We start from the raw sequence: 23,042 nt of genomic DNA, 5'->3' as shown, positions 1-23,042 counted from the left end.
AACAGTCATTTTATATGTTTTTGAGGTAAAAGTTTGTTGTTAAAGTCATTGTCTTTGATTTAGTCCATTACCATTATAATTCCAGGTGAAAAATAAGTGCAAACAAAGTTTTGTGTCACGAAGCAAAAAGATTGGGGACAAATTATTAAACATATACATTATCTATATACATGTATATATTCTGTATAGATTCACCCTATTGATTCACAGATATGTTATATTATTTACAAGTTTCACCAAAATTATTAACTAATGATTTATACAGGATTTGTTGGCTAAATTTAATAAAAGATGAAAACTAACTTCTCCCTGTCGAAGCAGAAATCAAATAATGCACACCCCTTACTCACAACGAGGCAAACTTCCGGTTTTCGTACGGAAAGACTACTTTGAAGAAAATGTGATTATGTCATGTCGGTACCAACCTATTTATCAAAAGGACTAAGTTTCGGCATTGATACATTAAGCAGATACATCTCTTCGAGTCCTGGAGACAGTGTTAGCGTCAGACGTAGCTGAGGAGTAACGATATTGGAGAAGGTCTTGCTCCTGTCAAATGACACGATTTTGACATTTACCAAAATGAACATTTTTTTATCCGGATGATTCGATAAATAGCTGAAAGATATATGTACAGATGCACGTACCAAGTCAATATATGTCTGTACCATGAAATAATTATTTTCAAGGGATTCGGTCAACCTAACTATTTTTGACATTGGACTCGATCAGTTCTTTCTACTTGGTCGAGGTTACCAGCGGAATAATGGTGGATGACGATAGGTAAATTACAAAATAATTGTATTGCGTTGTCGCACAGATATGACCGACGCGACAGTTTATCTATGATAATGAATTGAATCACATGCTTAGAGCATTGACCACTTCATATGATTTGCTGATAAAAGATGATAATCATGTGAAAAATACAGAGGTCTGGAATTTGTACTTTCACTTTGAAACAGAGCTCAGTTATTTTCATGACCTACCCATTGCACCGCATCATGAGAGTTTAAAGCTAAATAGAGAAACAAGATCATGTCAGAAATATAATAACACAATGAAATGAGTTTACCTCATTTTTTATCCTATTGTTAACTAGCTCTAACTTAAAAAGAAATAGAAAATTTTTAATAATCACCACTTTTGTAATATACTGTACTACGTATACACAGTGAGCATTATAATTGACATTGATCATCTTGAAAGAGAAGGCCAATGCAAAATGAAAGGATTTGATTTTAATGGTGCGTTCACACACATTTAGAGAGTATGACCATTCAATGCTGAAGAGTTTATCAATTTGATACCAGTAATTTATTTTCTGAATTGGACCAACTAATCAGCAACTATGATCAGGCTACGAACCGTGAACTCCCCCTGAAAGTGGAGATTATCTCAATTTTGCTAGACAACATTGTATTTTACAAAAGTTACACCGTATAAAAAACATTGAAATTTTGGATTTTGGTACAGTTTATTAAAACTAGTCCTCTTTGCTTATATCATTATAAATAACTTTTGTTTGAACAGTTTGCATTTTTTGGTGTGTAAAAATAGAGCACACTCATTGGTAAATTCAAATAATTCTGAGATGGTCCAGAACAACCAATTGTTGTTATTTTTCAGGTCAGAAATCGGTCAGAAATCCAAGATGGCGGCCAAGGTGTCATCTTAAAAAACACATTTCAAACTTCTTATCAAGTTCCGCTAGTGGGATTCAGATTAAACTTGCCTCAATTGATCCTGAGATGGTTCTGACCAAGTGATCTTATATTTTGAATCAGTCTGAAACCCAAGATGGCTTGTATGGCTGCCATTTTGAAAAAGACATTCTTAAAAATCTCCAATTCCACTGGTTGAATTTAGTTGAAACTTACCAACAATGATCCTGAGATGGTTCTGATGAAGTTCTGTTGTTTTTCAAAATTGTCCAAATATAAATTCCTAAATGGAATCTCAATTGTTCTCGGTACTACTACACAGTATACTGGAAATGAGTATGTATACTACACTAGTAATGGCCAGATGACCGTTAAGACCCATGGGTCTCTTGTTCTACTAACTTGAAGCTCACCTTTTCTTACAAACATGCTTTCAAGCTCATTTTGAAAATGGTCACTGTAAAAATTTAGTTGGTACATAGTATCATTACTTCTGACAACAAGCTGCAGTCAGATCCTGTTTCGTATAAATATATGAATTTACTACAGTCATAATGTATATATTATCACATTATTATCTATAGGAAGACTTTTTTTTACAAGAAATGAGTGTTTACATTAGATAATTAAAGACAAAAGTCATTTATTCTACAATCACAAATTAAAGTTAAAAGAAAAAGAGCAAAAAATTCACGTTGATGAAGTTTTAGAATATCAGGCAGGGCACAGCAAATGCAAGGTGGCAACCCAATATACTACCTATTTGGAACAATGGTCACACTTCAGCTTTTGTTGTATTAATACCAATGTGCAAGGTTTTTGTTATTTTTTTTTATATATCTATGATAAAAAAAATGGGTAAAAGTTACCTATATTGCAATGTTGTGATTTTAAGTTAATGAAATTAAATGATTAAATGCTGATATTTACTTGGCCACTTTAGGACTTAAGGGTTGATATTAATTTGGATACTAGATTAAAATACATATCATTATACACTGTGTAATGAAGATCTTAACTGGTGGGTAAGAGGTCATGGTCAAATTTCAACAGTTTTTGATATGATTTTCTTTTTATTAATTTTCACATCAAAACAATGTATAGGTAATGATATGACATTTATACATATACAAAATGTACTCACATATACCTACATATCTAGTCCTATATCTGTATATGTATGTCCAGTACATTCATCGCTGGGTACACTACATGTACATGAGTTCTCAGAATTCACAAACATAATCTTTCTATACTACTTGTACATAAAGCCATATGAATACATGTACAGTATAAATTACCTTTCATACTCATAAATACATCAATTTTCACACATTCAAACCACAAAAACAAATTTAAATATTTTATTTCCCACTTACAAACCTCACTCCACGCGCACATCATGTGTCCAACATATGTCTCAATCATTCAAGTCATTCTCAACAGTGAAAATTATAGTTTCCATCAAAAATGTTGTATCTTAATATTGAATATCTTCACTAATTCAACCTACATACAGTACAAATCAGTCTATCCATTTATGTCGAAAACACAATTTACCACACATACAGTATATAATAATTATATATATAACTCTTATCCATCCATGTAAAAACACATATACGTCGATATATAAACATGATAAATATCACTTCACCACTTACATACCTATATGCATGATATTGAAACACTTTTAAGATATTTATGTATAATTTCAATGGTTTTAATCAGTTCATACATTTTAGTTGTTAGTATTTACTATTCAATTTATTGTTATTGAAACAGATTGTTTAAAGTCCTACTTTTATAATGATTACAGGAAGTCCTGTTGGGTGTGCTTTGCTACAGAGGAGGATGATAGGGATGCAACCTGGGTACAGCCTTGTCGCTGTCGAGGAACAACCAAGTGGGTCCATCAGAATTGTTTACAGCGATGGATAGACGAAAAACAGAAAGGCAACAGCACTGCCAAGGTGGCTTGTCCACAGTGTAACACAGAATACGTTATCATATTCCCGAAATTGGGTAAGGAATGTTTGCTAATTATGTATTTTTATATACATATTGAATATATTAAAGTTGTTAACAAGCACTGCCAAGGTGGCTTGTCTGCAGTGTAACCCAGAATATATGTCATCATATTCCCGAAATTGGGTAAGGGATGTTTGCTAAAATATGTATCTGTATTAAATTAAATATATTAAAGTTGTTACACAAAGATGCACAAAATGGCAACCACAGGAAAGAATATATGTAATTAATGATGTCCTAAAAATGACAGCTTGAGTTGGAAGAGTTGGAATATGAAAGAATTTTCTCCAGGATGCAATTAATGATTAAGCCACAGTAAATTTAGAAGATAAAAAGAGAAGCTCAACATTTTGGAGGGTGGTAATAGTGTAAAGTATGTAACTTTAGGTTTTGTATGCCCTGTGTGCTTCCCTGCAGGCAAACAGGAAGGATTTTATTCAAACTTTCAAAATTGGTGTAAAATGAAGTTCAATAATTATTGTTCTATAATGCACCTGCCTGAAGGCAATAACCAAGAGGCCCAGGGACTTGATATTGGGTTTGTAGCATGCTGAGATGAAGGGCTACCAAGTTTGTTCAAATGAATAATCTTGACCTACATTCAAAGTCACTGGGGTCTAATAGGCTTAAATCTTTTAACTATGGTTTCTCGATAGACTAGAGACCTGATACAAGGCCAATAGTATGCTTGAATGAAGGACTAGAAAATGTATTCACATGAATAATCTTAGCCTACTCTGATCTGATATTTGAATAAAGTGGTGATCAGCATAGTATCTGCATAAATGACCTAGATCAACTTCAAAGTAGCTGTAGAACCAGATGAGCGATACAGGCTCATTGGGCCTCTTGTACATTTATATAAGACAAATGAAACCTCTACCTATCTATCATGGTATTTATCTGCAAATAAGCCCCTGTCCACAAATAAGCCCTAATCATTTCCACAAAATCGTCAATTTTTAAATTGTAAGCTAAAAATGGCTTAAATAGGCCCTCCTGCAACTTTACTACTAAAATATTACGCTAGGAAAGGGAACTTTAATTATTTGAGGATAAACATGGTATACTCTCACACTTTGGAAGGTAAGAGTTAAATGTATGTATTACTTTTCCAGGCCCAATGGTTTATATTATGGATGTTGCTGACAAAGTAATCTACAAAATGTGCCCATTTGTTGCTGGTGGTATATTTATTGGGTCTGTTTACTGGACAGCAGTGACATACGGTGCTGTGACTGTGATGCAGGTAAGGTTCTGTACATACCATAATTATTCAGCAATAACCCCATGCCTGGTAATAAGCCCATCCATATAGGTGAGGTAAGGTTCTGTACATACCATCATTATTCAGCAATAACTCCATGTCTGATAATAAGCCTACCCATAGGTGAGGTAAGGTTCTGTACATACCACAATTATTGGCCAGTAATTAATATATAAGCACTTGCCTTGTGATAACTCCACCCATAGGTTAGGTAAGGTTCTGTACATACCATACTTATCTGGAAATAAGCCTATGCCTGTCCATAAGCCACCCCTATGTCTATTGTGTTTCATGTTGGGTTTCTATAGGATAGATATGGTACCTATTATACTGGTTTGGTTGTGTTAAAAGTAATTATAGGCTATGGAAGGCTGGCTACAGCCGAGTGGATATTCTGACCGGTTTGTCATTGATGTCTTAGATTTTCATCTCTACTCATCTGGAAATATTGACTGGATTAATTTCAATTTTTGCATATGTTTTTTTCCCCTGTTTTTTTCAGGAGGCTGAAATTTTCTGACCAACACGTATAATTTAATGAATAAAGATGCAAAATAAGATACTGAACTCATCTTTCTGATCATGATCAGTTTTCATTCATAATTGAATATGAATTTTGACATTGACTATATAATAATGTAATTGATCATATTATCCCCTTGTGGAGTGGACATCAGGATCTGTCCATCCATACATACACCAACAACGTCCTGACTATAACTGATTATTATCCCCTTGTGGTGAGGTGGAGGGGACATAGGGATCTGTCCATACATACACCAACAGTTCCTGACTATAACTGATTATTATCCCCTTGTGGTGAGGTGGAGGGGACATAGGGATCTGTCCATACATACACCAATGATGTCCTCACTATAACTGATTATTATCTCCTTGTAGTGAGGTGGAGGGGACATAGGGATCTGTCCATACATACACCAATGATGTCCTGACTATAACTGATTATTATCCCCTTGTGGTGAGGTGGAGGGGACATAGGGATCTGTCCATACATACACCAACAGTTCCTGACTATAACTGATTATTATCCCCTTGTGGTGAGGTGGAGGGGACATAGGGATCTGTCCATACATACACCAATGATGTCCTGACTATAACTGATTATTATCCCCTTGTGGTGAGGTGAAGGGGACATAGGGATCTGTCCATACATACACCAACAGCGTCCTGACTATAACTGATTATTATCCCCTTGTGGTGAGGTGGAGGGGACATAGGGATCTGTCCATACATACACCAACAGTTCCTGACTATAACTGATTATTATCCCCTTGTGGTGAGGTGGAGGGGACATAGGGATCTGTCCATACATACACCAACAGTTCCTGACTATAACTGATTATTATCCCCTTGTGGTGAGGTGGAGGGGACATAGGGATCTGTCCATACATACACCAACAGTTCCTGACTATAACTGATTATTATCCCCTTGTGGTGAGGTGGAGGGGACATAGGGATCTGTCCATACATACACCAATGATGTCCTGACTATAACTGATTATTATCCCCTTGTGGTGAGGTGGAGGGGACATAGGGATCTGTCCATACATACACCAACAGTTCCTGACTATAACTGATTATTATCCCCTTGTGGTGAGGTGGAGGGGACATAGGGATCTGTCCATACATACACCAACAACGTCCTGACTATAACTGATTATTATCCCCTTGTAGTGAGGAGGAGGGGACATAGGGATCTGTCCATACATACACCAACAGTTCCTGACTATAAATGATTATTATCCCCTTGTGGTGAGGTGGTGGGGACATAGGGACCTGTCCATACATACACCAATGATGTCCTGTCTATAACTGATTATTATCCCCTTGTAGTGAGGTGGAGGGGACATAGGGATCTGTCCATACATACACCAACAATGTCCTGACTATAACTGATTATTATCTCCTTGTGGTGAGGTGGTGGGGACATAGGGATCTGTCCATACATACACCAACAGTTCCTGACTATAACTGATTATTATCCCCTTGTAGTGAGGTGGAGGGGACATAGGGATCTGTCCATACATACACCAACAGTTCCTGACTATAACTGATTATTATCCCCTTGTGGAGGGGACATAGGGATCTGTCCATACATACACCAACAGTTCCTGACTATAACTGATTATTATCCCCTTGTGGTGAGGTGGAGGGGACATAGGGATCTGTCCATACATACACCAACAGTTCCTGACTATAACTGATTATTATCCCCTTGTGGTGAGGTGGAGGGGACATAGGGATCTGTCCATACATACACCAACAGTTCCTGACTATAACTGATTATTATCCCCTTGTGGTGAGGTGGAGGGGACATAGGGATCTGTCCATACATACACCAATGATGTCCTGACTATAACTGATTATTATCCCCTTGTGGTGAGGTGGAGGGGACATAGGGATCTGTCCATACATACACCAACAGCGTCCTGATTATAACTGATTATTATCCCCTTGTGGTGAGGTGGAGGGGACATAGGGATCTGTCCATACATACACCAACAACGTCCTGACTATAACTGATTATTATCCCCTTGTAGTGAGGTGGAGGGGACATAGGGATCTGTCCATACATACACCAACAGTTCCTGACTATAAATGATTATTATCCCCTTGTGGTGAGGTGGTGGGGACATAGGGACCTGTCCATACATACACCAATGATGTCCTGTCTATAACTGATTATTATCCCCTTGTAGTGAGGTGGAGGGGACATAGGGATCTGTCCATACATACACCAACAATGTCCTGACTATAACTGATTATTATCTCCTTGTTGTGAGGTGGTGGGGACATAGGGATCTGTCCATACATACACCAACAGTTCCTGACTATAACTGATTATTATCCCCTTGTAGTGAGGTGGAGGGGACATAGGGATCTGTCCATACATACACCAACAGTTCCTGACTATAACTGATTATTATCCCCTTGTAGTGAGGTGGAGGGGACATAGGGATCTGTCCATACATACACCAACAGTTCCTGACTATAACTGATTATTATCCCCTTGTGGAGGGGACATAGGGATCTGTCCATACATACACCAACAGTTTCTGACTATAACTGATTATTATCCCCTTGTGGTGAGGTGGAGGGGACATAGGGATCTGTCCATACATACACCAACAGTTCCTGACTATAACTGATTATTATCCCCTTGTGGTGAGGTGGAGGGGACATAGGGATCTGTCCATACATACACCAACAGTTCCTGACTATAACTGATTATTATCCCCTTGTAGTGAGGTGGAGGGGACATAGGGATCTGTCCATACATACACCAACAGTTCCTGACTATAACTGATTATTATCCCCTTGTGGTGAGGTGGAGGGGACATAGGGATCTGTCCTTACATACACCAATGATGTCCTGACTATTACTGATTATTATCCCCTTGTGGTGAGGTGGAGGGGACATAGGGATCTGTCCATACATACACCAATGATGTCCTGACTATAACTGATTATTATCCCCTTGTGGTGAGGTGGAGGGGACATAGGGATCTGTCCATACATACACCAATGATGTCCTGACTATAACTGATTATTATCCCCGTGTGGTAAGGTGGAGGGGACATAGGGATCTGTCCTTACATACACCAACAGTTCCTGACTATAACTGATTATTATCCCCTTGTGGTGAGATGGAGGGGACATAGGGATCTGTCCTTACATACACCAACAGTTCCTGACTATAACTGATTATTATCCCCTTGTGGTGAGGTGGAGGGGACATAGGGATCTGTCCTTACATACACCAACAGTTCCTGACTATAACTGATTATTATCCCCTTGTGGTGAGGCGGAGGGGACATAGGGATCTGTCCATACATACACCAATGATGTCCTGACTATAACTGATTATTTTCCCATTAAATAGAATTCTTGACATTCTTACTCCTGTATAAATACAGTCTGTGATGCCGACAATGTACTACAGATCAAAATTACACTGATGTATAAGTACATTCATGCTGGCAAATGTTCTACAGATCAGAATTACACTGATTTAGTATAAGTAGAGTCTGATTACACTGATGTATAAATAGGGTCTGTGATTACACTGATGTATAAGTAGAGTCTGTGATTACACTGATGTATAAGTAGAGTCTGTGATTACACTGATGTATAAGTAGAATCTGTGATTACACTGATGTATAAGTACAGTCTGTGATTACACTGATGTATAAGTACAGGCTGATTACACTGATGTATAAGTAGAGGCTGATTACACGGATGTACAAGTAGAGTCTGTGATTACACTGATGTATAAGTAGAGTCTATGATTACACTGATGTATAAGTAGAGTCTGTGATTACACTGATGTACAAGTAGAGTCTGTGATTACACTGATGTATAAGTAGAGTCTGTGATTACACTGATGTATAAGTAGAGTCCGTGATTACACTGATGTATAAGTAGAGTCTGTGATTACACTGATGTATAAGTAGAGTCTATGATTACACTGATGTATAAGTGGAGTCTGTGATTACACTGATGTATACGTAGAGTCTATGATTACACTGATGTATAAGTAGAGTCTGTGATTACACTGATGTATAAGTAGAGTCTATGATTACACTGATGTATAAGTAGGGTCTGTGATTACACTGATGTATAAGTAGAGTCTGTGGTTACCCTGATGTATAAGTAGAGGCTGTGGTTACACTGATGTATAAGTAGAGTCCGTGATTACACTGATGTATAAGTAGAGTCCGTGATTACACTGATGTATAAGTAGAGTCTGTGATTACACTGATGTATAAGTAGAGGCTGAGATTACACTGATGTATAAGTAGAGTCTGTGATTACACTGATGTATAAGTAGAGTCTATGATTACACTGATGTATAAGTAGAGTCTGTGATTACACTGATGTATAAGTAGAGTCTGTGATTACACTGATGTATAAGTAGAGTCTATGATAACACTGATTTATAAGTAGAGGCTGATTACACTGATGTATAAGTAGAGGCTGTGATTACACTGATGTATAAGTAGAGTCTGTGATTACACTGATGTATAAGTAGAGTCTGTGATTACACTGATGTATAAGTAGTCTGTGATTACACTGATGTATAAGTAGTCTGTGATTACACTGATGTATAAGTAGAGTCTGTGATTACACTGATGTATAAGTAAAGTCTGTGATTACACTGATGTATAAGTAGAGTCTGTGATTACACTGATGTATAAGTAGAGGCTGATTACACTGATGTATAAGTAGAGTCTGTGATTACACTGATGTTTAAGTAGAGTCTGTGATTACACTGATGTATAAGTAGAGTCTGTGATTACACTGATGTATAAGTAGAGTCTGTGATTACACTGATGTATAAGTAGAGGCTGATTACACTGATGTATAAGTAGAGTCTGTGATTACACTGATGTATAAGTAGAGGCTGAGATTACACTGATGTATAAGTAGAGGCGGATTACACTGATGTATAAGTAGAGTCTGTCAGGCTGACAATGCATGCTACAGAGACCAGTCTCCTAATGGTCAGGCCAAATTTGAACATAAAACCTGATTGGTGATGTGATACAAGGTGACAGAAAAGTATCTCTTAGCATTTCCCTCTGGAAACTCTGTCAGAACTTGAGAGTTATTTAATGACTTCTTCATACAGTATTCTCCAAATTAGTTAGTAGAATTAGCTTGTTACAGCCTTAGTTACCAAGGGACACATAAACTGAAGACAGCCATGTTTCTACTTTCACTTTGTATTTAATTTACCAAGGGTGTTTGCTATTATCTTGTTAGAGACATAACCTTATGTATAAGGACCATAAAGGACTGACCCTTATCTATTAGCTACTTTCTCTTTCTATTTAATTTGCCTGACATTTCTGCCATTATCTTATTTGAGCTATAGGTGCCCTGACCACAGATATCTTAGTCTGGGTTTTGCGCTTGATGGCTATGTGTAAATTGTGATGGATGCTGTCTGAATGATGATCAGGGCACGGTTTGTTTCTGTTGTCTCGATATTATAGTTACCGTCAAAAACAGTACAGACTAAGTTTACACACAGTCTGCAAAAGACATTTTCAATGTAGAGTAGTTTCTAGTATCGCTTGATGGAGTTGTGTTTTAATCTATCAGTCATACATTACATGTATATATTTTTTAGAAGAATTAGAAAAGAATATTAAAGAAAATGATATAATTTGGTTAGATATGCACATATGGCTATCGCGACTCCGATCAAGATTTTGTCATTTTCATTTTGAGTTTCATTAAAGTCACCTCTTTGGTATCAACACTTTTGGCCCATTAATTTAATGTTAATTAGAGCTGTAAATGGAACATGAATACTATTTTAGCATACTCAAATTTTAGTGTATAACCAATTTTAACTGATTAGCACAATAATGAATTAACACGCCTACAAGACTTGCTGCAAAAACAAGACTGTAACATGAAACGTTTGTTGTGTATAAACTTTTGTTTACATGGTTGTAAGTATGTATGCATGTATATATTAATGTTATGTTAATTTTGCATGGGCCAGCCACTAAAGTTTGTACCCATAAAATAATTTTAAAAGCTCCAAACCACAAAAGAAATAGAGTTAACAGTTTACAGAAACTGCAATTAGCCCAATTATAATTTAGCAGATTAAGGCTTTCAGTATGAAAAGTGCTAACATAACACTGCCACTGAAACCTGTGCTTTTACAGTAGTTATATAGAGTGAGGATGAAGAGGAGAGAATGTAGTATGGATGTTCATAAAGAGTTACAACTTCTTACTGTCACTACAGGAGAAACAAGGAGTAATCTGTACATGGATGGCATACTTGTACATAGCATTAAGCTTCGAACAATGGTATGTTTTCACAAAGCATTTCACAGATATTTAAAAATGAAAACGTGTTGAAAGCTTGTAATCCATACTGTTGGGCTTGTTGACTCGTGCTGCTAGATAGGAGGAAGCTTTGGAACTCTTCTAGAAAGATTTGTTCTGTTCACCTAGATTGGAGAAGACATAATGTCCCTGCTAATGACATCAATGCAATGTCAGTGACTTTGGTGTTGGGTGAGAGCTAATGACATCAATGTAATGTCAGTGACTTTGGAGTTGGGTGAGAGCTAATGACATCAATGCAATGTCAGTGACTTTGGTGTTGGGTGAGAGCTAATGACATCAATGTAATGTCAGTGACTTTGGTGTTGGGTGAGAGCTAATGACATCAATGTAATGTCAGTGACTTTGCAGTTGGATGAGAGCTAATGACATCATTGTAATGTCAGTGACTTTGGTGTTGGATGAGAGCTAATGACATCAATGTAATGTCAGTGACTTTGGTGTTGGGTGAGAGCTAATGACATCAATGTAATGTCAGTGACTTTGCAGTTGGATGAGAGCTAATGACATCAATGTAATGTCAGTGACTTTGGTGTTAGGTATTCTCACCAGCTCTCTGATTATCATCTTCTACCAAGTCAAAATCATCACAGCCATCAGATGTCAAATGGCATAGGATATCAGGCATGGCCATCAAACACAACTCCGAACATTGACATTGATCGCTGCTGGTAATTACTTAATCTCTTTTGTGTTAAATAATCAATCTGCTTTATAGATGTGATAAAAAAAATGTGACATCAAAAACAGGACTTATAGATGTGATAAAAAAAATGTGACATCAAAAACAGGACCAAAAAAGTCAGAGAAAATATTTCTTATTACTTGAACTCACTGTTTTCATGTAAATTCAGTGATTTAAGCCTAAAGGGAAAGGAAAATAATTAGGTTGTTAACTGTTGTTTTCATCCTGTCAACATCTCTAGCCCAGTATTACTGTCATATGATTTGAAGCATTTTGTTTTCTGTGTTTATGATTTAATAGATTTCTTCAAAATGTACATTTGTTTATTAGAAGCTTGGCAGTTCTGACAAAGTTGATAGCGTCTTCATCAGTTGAATTTCTCATTGAGTTTTTAAAAAACATTGATTTATAAAGGATGATTTTAAGATTTTCCAAATCTATAATAAGATAAATAGTGTATGTCTTTACCAAAATCAAAAGACTTCAATGATAGTTATCATATAGATATCTCAAAGGTGAACTGAAAATCCAATACAATGCACAAAATAGCTGTTTCATCACTACCATTACTGCTGTGTCGCCAACAACACCACCACCGCCTATGTCACTGTCACTGTCGCCACCAACACCACCACTGCTGCCACTGTTGTCACCAACAACACACCACCACCCTCTCTTGTCACCAACATACAACTGTCACTGTCACCAACAACACCACAACCGCCACTGTCGTCACCAACAACACCACAACCGCCACTGTCGTCACCAACAACACCACAACCGCCACTGTCGTCACCAACAACACCACCACTGCACTGTCACTACTGCTAACAACAACACCACCGCCACTGAAACTGATGCCAACAACAACACCACCACCACCACCAATGTCACCATCAACAACACCACCCCGCCACTGCCACTATCACTTACAACAACACCACGACTGTCACCGTCACCAACAACACCACTACTGCTACGATCGTTAGCACTGCCACCGTCACCATTTTTGTTTCACTACATCACAGCGAACACTAGGTCAATTATCTATCACTGCTACCACCAATATTGCCATCAACATCTCAACCAACACTACACCAACACTATCACCAACACTACCATCAAAACTATCACCAACACTAATGTACTACTAAAACTGCCACCAACACTGTCACAAAAACTACCATCAAAACTACTACCAAGACTGTCACCAAAACTACCACCTTGAACACTATCACCAACACTACACCACCACTGTCACAAAAACTACCACCTTGAACACTATCACCAACACTACACCACCACTGTCACAAAAACTACCACCTTGAACACTATCACCAACACTACACCACCACTGTCACAAAAACTACCACCTTGAACACTATCACCAACACTACACCACCACTGTCGCAAAAACTACCACCTTGAACACTATCACCAACACTACTACCAAAACTACTGCCAACACTGTCACGAAAGCTACCATCAAAACTACTACCAACACTCATCAAAGCTTCTACCAAGAACACTGCCATGAAAACTACCATTCAAACTATCCTCAACACAGCCACAAAAAATACCACCAGCACTGCTACCACCACCGAAACTACCACCAAAAGTACCATCAACACTGCCGCCAATAACACCAAAACTTCTTCCAACACAACCACCAAACTACCACCATCACTGTCACCAAAACTACCACCAACACTACCACCATCACTGCCACCATCACTGCCACCATCACTGCAACCAACACTGCCACCAACACTGCCACCAACACTACCACCATCACTGCCACCAGCACTGCCACCAGCACTACCACAGAATTAACACTACTGTCAATACTACCACCAAAAGTACTTAAACTACCTCCAAAACTACTACCAAAACTACTACCAAAACTTCACCACACTACCACCAAAACTTCAACCACACTACCACCAAAACTTCAACCACACTACCACCAATATACCATTTACACTACCACCAATATTACTAAAACTACCATCAACACTACTACCAATATTACTAAAACTACCATCAATACTACTACCAATATTACTAAAACTACCATCAATACTACTACCAAAACACCACCAACACTTGTTCTAAAACTACCCCAAACACAGGCACGAAGAATACCACCAGCACTGCTACCACCACCATAATTGCATCCAAAACAATCACCTAAACTACTACTAAAACTACCACCAACACTACCACCAACACTACCACTTAAACTACTACCAAAACTACCACCAACACTACCACCTAAACTACTACAACACTACCACCTAAACTACCACCAACACTACCACCAACACTACCACCTAAACTACTACCAAAACTACCACCAACACTACTACCAACACTACCACCAACACTACCACCAACACTACCACCTAAACTACTACAACACTACCACCTAAACTACCACCAACACTACCACCAACACTACCACCAAAACTACCACCAAAACTACCACCAACACTACTACAACACTACCACCTAAACTACCACCAACACTACCACCAACACTACCACCAACACTACCACCAACACTACCACCATCACTACCACCATCACTACCACCAACACTACCACCTAAACTACTACCAAAATTACCACCAACACTACCACCAACACTACCACCTAAACTACCACCTAAACGACGACCAAAACGACCACCAACACGACACCGAAACGACCACCGAAAGACCCACCAACACGACCACCTAAACTACGACCAAAAGGACCACCAACACGACCACAAGACTACACCAAAACGTACACCAACACTACCACCTAAACTACCACCAACACTACCACCAACACTACCACCTAAACTACTACCAAAACTACCACCAACACTACCACCAACACTACCACCAACACTACCACCAACACTACCACCTAAACTACTACCAAAATTACCACCAACACTACCACCTAAACTACTACCAAAACTACCACCAACACTACCACCAAAACTTCAAACACACTACCACCAACACTGCCACTAGTTAGCTGAGTCTGTACGTGATGTCATTAGTTAAATGTATTACACTAATTCTTTATTGATTTGCGTGTGTACATCTGTGTAAATGACCCCCGCTCACCAGCTCCTACGGGTAATCAACAGAGCCGACTATTCTACATGGTGGCTAATCATAACAGCACTATTACCAGTTCATATTGTCCCCGATTTCTAATATTAATTACACTGCAGAGGGCAGGTTACAACCCCAGCTATCATTATTGAATTTTACTTGACTCTATTGCTTTGATTACAATTGTGGAATGTCTTTTTCCTCCATGGAAAACACAGAAATCAGTTGATTTAAACATCTCTTAGTTATGTTGTATTTTGACATGGCCAGCTGCAGTAGCTGATGAAGGAATGCAGTAGAACATGTTGATATGACCTTGTGTAATAGCATGTGTATGATTGAGTTGCATGTTTGTTTGTTTGTTTGTTTTTGTTTAACGTCCTATTAACAGCCAGGGTCATTTAAGGACATGCCAGGTTTTGGAGATGGAGGAAAGCCGGAGTACCCGGAGAAAAACCACCGGCCTACGGTCAGTACCTGGCAACTGCCCCACGTAGGTTTCGAACTCGCAACCCAGAGGTGGAGGGCTAGTGATAAAGTGTCGGGACACCTTAACCACTCAGCCACCGCGGCCCCTGCTGAGTTGTCTGAGAATGTTTTACCTTAGATTGGAATGCAAAAAATGTGCAAAAACATCCAGATATCATTGAATTATTACATAAACATTGTTTAGAATAACTGCATGGATGCTGTCGGCAGAGCTCTACTAATTTTGGCAATGATACCATGGCTTGGTCAGGATTTTTGTGTTGGAATCTTTGCTCTCGACTGATTCTATATACAACACCCTGATTTAGAAACAGCACACCTTGGTCAGGTTTACTGTTTAGAAATCCTATCTCTCAACTGATTCTATTTACAACATCCTTATTTAGAAACAGCACATCTTTGTGCGGATTTCTATGATAGAATCTTTGCTCTCAACTGATTCTATATACAACACCCTGATTTAGAAACAACACACCTTGGTCAGGATTTTTGTGATGGAATCTTATCTCTCGATTGATTCATAACATTTTGAAGATGCTAAATATAAAACCCCACAAATGTTTTCTGTTGATATTTCTAATATTTCCAATTTTTACCTGGTTTATAAGAAGTAACTATGCTGAGGGTGTTCTACATATGCCTGAGAAGTATTTGTGGTGTATGGTTGGAACAGTAACTTGATTAACTCGGGTGCTGATTATAGCCACATTAAATGCATTAGGATCGCGTCTTCCTGACTGATAGTATTATATTCGACTACATGAATTCTTTATGTCCAATGATGAATTCTTCATGTCTAATGCTGGAATCATATGAGAAAAAGTATATTGAAAATCAATAATTTCTGAATCTTGGAAAATGCGGACTGGTAACTGGTTAAAAGTATCAGTTTTGTCATAGTTCCAGATAATATAGATTTTTGAGACTGTTAAACAAAGCTACATTATCTAATTTTTCTTTGCCAACATGATATAGAAGACTGATACATAGCTAGTTGAATGCATTTTGAAGTGTGCCTGAATATTTCTGAGCGATTCCAGCTAAATTCAGATGAAGTGTTTCACGGACAGATATTGTTTTTGTCATTATTGCAGCCATGTAAATTTGAAGTTAAACAGATACTACAACAAATAAAGACTGTTAGTGGTTTTATTTTCAGATGCTTTCAGAATTTGGTGTAATGATAGATTTTATGTGTGTTATTTTATGTCCCTTTTATAGTTCTTTTTCTAGTTTTTCCCTTGGATGCGGCAAATTAACATAAGCTTTTAAATTTGATTTTAGTACCATAGCTCATGTATCCATGTTAATATCACAATGTCAGTGTGTTTTTATTCAATGCTGTTCAATAACACTGCTGAAGGTTGACAGTGCTGGAAGAGGATGATGGGACAGGGGGCAAAAGTGGGGGTGGAGTGGGGGTGGAGTGGGGGTGGAGTGGGTGCACGATGAAATTATACTAAGGGATTTTTAGCACAACAATATTATAGCTATCCAGAAAAAAATTGTATATATTTTTTACAATTTAGTGATATGAATGTAATATTGTATAAAACAGCTTGTCTTTTTGAATTGTCATACCTTCAGAGTCTATAAAAATGGAAGTTGCTACTCCTGTTTTGCTCAGCATTTTAGGAATGGAATGACTGGTTTGTATCTTTTAATAGTATATATAATGTGACCGGGTCCTGCTTGGTGTCTTCGACAGTATGCTTCAGTGAAGTAGCAATATAAAGTTGACATCAGTTTCATGCTATCATGAGGAGACAAACATACAGCAATCTTCTAAAACAACAGACATACAGAACATGGATACATCTTGCACAAAGGGGAGGCCATCCTATAATAGGGGCCGCGGTGGCCGAGTGGTTAAGGTGTCCCGACACTTTATCACTAGCCCTCCACCTCTGGGTTGCGAGTTCGAAACCTACGTGGGGCAGTTGCCAGGTACTGACTGTAGACCGGTGGTTTTTCTCCGGGTACTCCAGCTTTCCTCCACCTCCAAAACCTGGCACGCCCTTAAATGACCATGGCTGTTAATAGGGCGTTAAACAAACACAAACCAAACAAACCAAACAAACCAAACGATCCTATGATAGGATATTAAATAATACAAACCAAACCAAACTCTTGTTCTCATTATTAGATTGAAGGGGAAATATTGATTTCCTGAAGCTCTGTAATGCTTTCCTGTTAAAATTTTAAGTTTAAGGAATTTCCTGAAATGAGGAATGCTGATGAAACAAGGGCTATAAGTTGTAATGTATTTCTTAGTTTTTGTTGTGGCATTTACGTATACACGCACAGTATTTGATTCTTATAGCGTGCCAAAACATTTAAACTTGAATTTACCTGGTCCATAGTTACTACTGTTGCTAAATATAAAATAACAATTGTTCTCAAATCTGACATGATCAAAGAGCCTAGTTGTGATCAACTTATTGTGGGGCAGTGTACATGTCATGCAGCCTTTCATCTCATTTGACAACTCTTGAAAATGTATCTAGTCTTGAACAAGAGAGTGGATTTTGACGTGGAGCATTACTGGATGAAGGAGATTCAGTGTTGTATAAATAGAAGATCCACCAAGGGTTGGGGGTGGGTTATATATTAGTCAGAGGGCTTAATTGGTTATATAATAATTATTATTATAAAGTTTTTATATTCTGCTGCTTTATTACAAGTATATAGCTGTCTCAAAGCCATTCACAGATTAGCTTCCTTTAGCTAACAGCCAATGTCTTTGTCGACTCCCTGGGGAGCATATATACAACCGGAGCTGCCATTCCATGCTGAAAGGTTACACGGTGATATAATAATTATAAATTGAAGTTCTTATATACTGACCCGCTTTATTACAAGTAAATAGCTGTCTCAAAGCCATTCACAGATTAGCTTCCTTTAGCTAACAACCAATGTCTTTGTCGACTCCCTGGGGAGCATATATACAACCGGAGCTGCCATTCCATGCTGAAAGGTTACATTTCTTGCACTGCACTGCCCTATCACATACTTATTTACAGCCAAGTCACACAGTGGAGTAAAGTATCTTGATCAAGGATATGATACAGTGTCTTTGCTTGGAATCAAATGAGCAACCCTTAAGTCATGTAGCCCTGTGTTGGACCACTAGACCACAGTGCCTCTTTAGAGGTCAAAGTTTTTCTTCCATATGGATGAAAACACTTTACCTAACTTTGATCTGGAACATTGAGAATGTTGTTAGGAGGTGATGTCTCATTAAAGGTAATGGTGACGTTAAGATTTGAAATTCTTCCATTGTTTTGATGAAGAAATTTTAACAAAATTTTATTTCTAGAACATGCACAGTGAAGGCGATTCTATATAAATGGAGAATGGAGGGTGCATGCGCCCCTCCCTTTTCTCTCCACCTAATGGTATGTGTTGGGCTGATGATTGTGGCTTTCATTGATTTCAGACCTTGAGGAATCTTGCTGAAAGAGAAATGTGTCCGCTTTGTGCAATATATACTGCAGTATGAATTAGTTATGGTTTCTTCAGCCTGTTGCAAGAGTTAATTAAAACCCAATGAAATCAGCCGTCAAACATTAAGTCGCTGTTGATGTCGTAGTTCACTTTAATGATCCTGTTATACTTCTGTCAGAATGTCAGGGAATAGTCCTGTTGGATATTTGAAAAACTCATTTATAAGATGGATGGATTTTCTTGAGTGCTGCTTTAAATTTGATTTCTAATGGTGCTGTAGAAAACCCAAAAGACTGTTGAAGAAGGCACAAAGGACAAGTATAACCATTCCCCAATTGATATACTTTGTTTTTAGCTCACCGGTTACGAGTAACGGAGAGCTAATGCTGTCACCCCGGCGTCGGCGTCGGCGTCGGCGTCCCACCCCAAAACTTTAAAGTTTTTGGAGTAAGTTTTTGGAAAGCTTGTAAGTCCAAAAGTATACACCTCATGCCCTTCTAAATTGGTTTATACATTCATTAGAGGTCTAGGAGTGATGTTATGGCAAAATCATGCAGAAAAAAAATATGATTTTTTCGCATTTTACCATTTTGTGGACTTAACTTTTTTGGCACCAAAACCCACTTTAAAGTTTTTGGAGTAAGTTTTTGGAAAGCTTGTAAGTCCAAAAGTATACACCTCATGCCCTTCTAATTTGGTTTATACATTCATTAGAGGTCTATTAGTGATGTTATGGAAAAATCATGCAGAAAAAAATTGTGATTTTTTCACATTTTACCATTTTGTGGACTTAACTTTTTTGGCACCAAAACTCACTTTAAAGTTTTGGGGGTGAGTCCGAAAGTATGCACCTATCACCCTTCTAATTTGGTTTATACATTCATTAGAGATCCAGGAGTGATTTTATGGCAAAATCATGCAGAAAAAAAATTGGCATTTTGGCATTTTACCATTTAGTGAACTTACTTTTTTTGACACAAAAACTCACTTTAAAGATTTTGGGGGTTACTTTTGAAAAGCTTGTAAGTCCACACCCTTCTTATTTGGTTTATACAGCCATTAGAGGTCTAGGAGTGATATTATGTGACGTACAATTTCAAAATGACATGTTTATACATACATAAAAAATGAATGCATAGTGTGATTGCTGCCGCCGGTGAGCTTTCGCAATCATTGATTGCACTTGTTGAATACATGATCAAGTATGTTACATCTAGAATACGCAAATCTTTACAAGTCTCCTGAATACTGTTCCTTGCAACCCACTTTCCTGCCACAAATGATCTTTTTAATATCTCAGGTTGTGGTCAAACCTGAAACTCTTGGCTTACTAGTCTTGCCCTCAGCTAAAGAGCTGAGCAGTGTATTGCAACTATTATTTACCATGGTGACAATACATTGTAACAGCTTCTAATACAGTGTTACATGGTCGTTAAATTAAAAGGTTTGTTCAAAGAGAGTAATAACCGAATTATTATTACAGGTGAAACATTGATCATGTCCTGGTTATAATCGGACAGGTAGCTAGGCGTACCTGAAAATAAACTTAATTGATATAAACTTAACATGTAAACATCAATGCGACAGCTTATTTCACCTTCACTATGTATTTATATGTTTATTCATGGTAGCCCTGGTATGCCCGGGCCTCTGGCTGGTGGTGGGGTGAGGGTGGGGTGAGGGTGGGGAGAGGGTGGGGTGGGGTGGGGGGACCATTATATATAATTAGTCTGTCCATCATGTACTATCTTATTCCTTTCTGAATCAATGACATCTCTTGAGAATTACCAAGCAACAAATTTGGTTTATAATTCAAGTAGGAGGCCGAGGTGAAAAGAGGTTATAAATATAACATCAAATTCTACACCTGATCATATTCTGGTGGTCATTGGTCAAGGTTAAAGGGTCAAAGGTCACCTTTGACTAAAGGGTTCACCCCTTCTGCATTGGAATCATAATTGTGTTGGATCACGTACAATGGTGTTCATGTATTGTAGACATTTTCTTGTTTATAATAGAATGGTACATAACAATAATACAATATTTTAACAGGACACAATGTTATTAAACGCATGTGACAGAAACTAGATGTGACGGGTAATGGATGTGTAGGCAGTGAGATGAGACTGTCAAGTCTTGTCCATGTAATGCATTGGAACAGCAGCCAGCACAGAGATTAGGAAACATTATGTAACTGCCTGTGACAACAATAGGGATTGACTAAACAAACACACATGGAGATTTTCGAGTGATGGGAACAGTCAATATCTCTATAGATACTTGTTTGTTACGAGTTATGTCATGTCAACTATGCATCCGCCTGTCACACAGGAACAGGGAACTTAAAATAAATTTCCAACCCACAGTCCATATATATAAGGAATCAACACGATAAAAACAGTTGAATTTTGCTAACGTTTTCAGGCCTTTTATTAAAATATTTAACCGAAACACAAAGTTTAAAGTTTAATTATATTAGTGCTGCAACGGTAATCCATGGTACGATATACCACGGTATAAAGGGAATGGTTCAGTTAACAGTATTTTTATCTTGCATCACGGTACACTCACGGTTCAGGCCGTTTCCGGTTTTCTTCACGGTAATTAGTATTGCTCATTTAAATAACATATATAGAAGCTTTTCTGGTTTCGTGTAAGTAAAACAGATGGTTTAAATTTATTCAAAATCATTTAAGAATCAAAATTATCTGAAAAAAATTATGATTTTATGACGAGGCGAAGTCTTCCCTATCATTCCATGAGCTGTTTGATACTGTCAGGAATCCTGTATTTTGATTGGCTAATGATGACTCATAGATCTAGGTTATTTCCTAACTTGAATAATATTTCTCACTACTTCATTTAAGGCGCAATTTTACTATAGATTGTACGGCTTACACCAACAATCATGTTTATCCTACATAAAACCAGGAGCCGTCCACGAAAGAAAAATGTTCAATCATCAATATCAGATCAATTAGGAATTGAGTAGAATTCTAGAAATGAAAAAAGAAAAGAAATAATTCAAGATTTAAATTAGATAATTAAAGAGGAAAACAATTCATCTTTGTAAAACATGTATACCGTATTGCTAATAAAAAGCATGTCAAAACTTCTTAGAGTCAATTCTTTTCTCAATTAAACTTTATTAGCATTTTTAGCTCACCGGTTACGAGTAACCGAGAGCTAATGCTGTCACCCCGGCGTTGGCGTCCCACCCCAAAACTTTAAAGTTTTTGGGGTAAGTTTTTTGAAAGCTTGTAAGTCCAAAAGTATACACCTCATGCCCTTCTAATTTGGTTTATACATTCATTAGAGGTCTATTAGTGATGTTATGGCAAAATCATGCAGAAAAAAATTGCGATTTTTTCGCATTTTACCATTTTGTGGACTGAACTTTTTTTGCACCAAAACTAACTTAAAAGTTTTGTGGGTAAGTCCAAAAGTATACAC

General features: G+C 37.7%; 1 protein-coding gene across 1 annotated transcript in view; it reads left to right on the top strand.

The window, feature by feature from the left end:
- The first annotated feature begins 367 nt into the window (after positions 1 to 367).
- Positions 368 to 23,042, top strand: part of LOC117339611 (E3 ubiquitin-protein ligase MARCH5-like) — an 87,316-nt gene continuing 64,641 nt past the window's right edge. Inside the window, exons 1-3 of the mRNA XM_033901298.1 lie at positions 368 to 783; positions 3,484 to 3,689; positions 4,814 to 4,944. Of these exons, the coding sequence (XP_033757189.1) occupies positions 767 to 783; positions 3,484 to 3,689; positions 4,814 to 4,944 (354 nt within the window). The 5' untranslated portion in view covers positions 368 to 766. The remainder of the gene's footprint in view (positions 784 to 3,483; positions 3,690 to 4,813; positions 4,945 to 23,042) is intronic.

The sequence above is a fragment of the Pecten maximus genome, chromosome 12 (assembly GCF_902652985.1).
Source record: "Pecten maximus chromosome 12, xPecMax1.1, whole genome shotgun sequence".
NCBI classification, from domain to species: Eukaryota; Metazoa; Mollusca; class Bivalvia; order Pectinida; family Pectinidae; genus Pecten; species Pecten maximus.
This window is presented reverse-complemented; position numbering and strand designations above follow the sequence as displayed.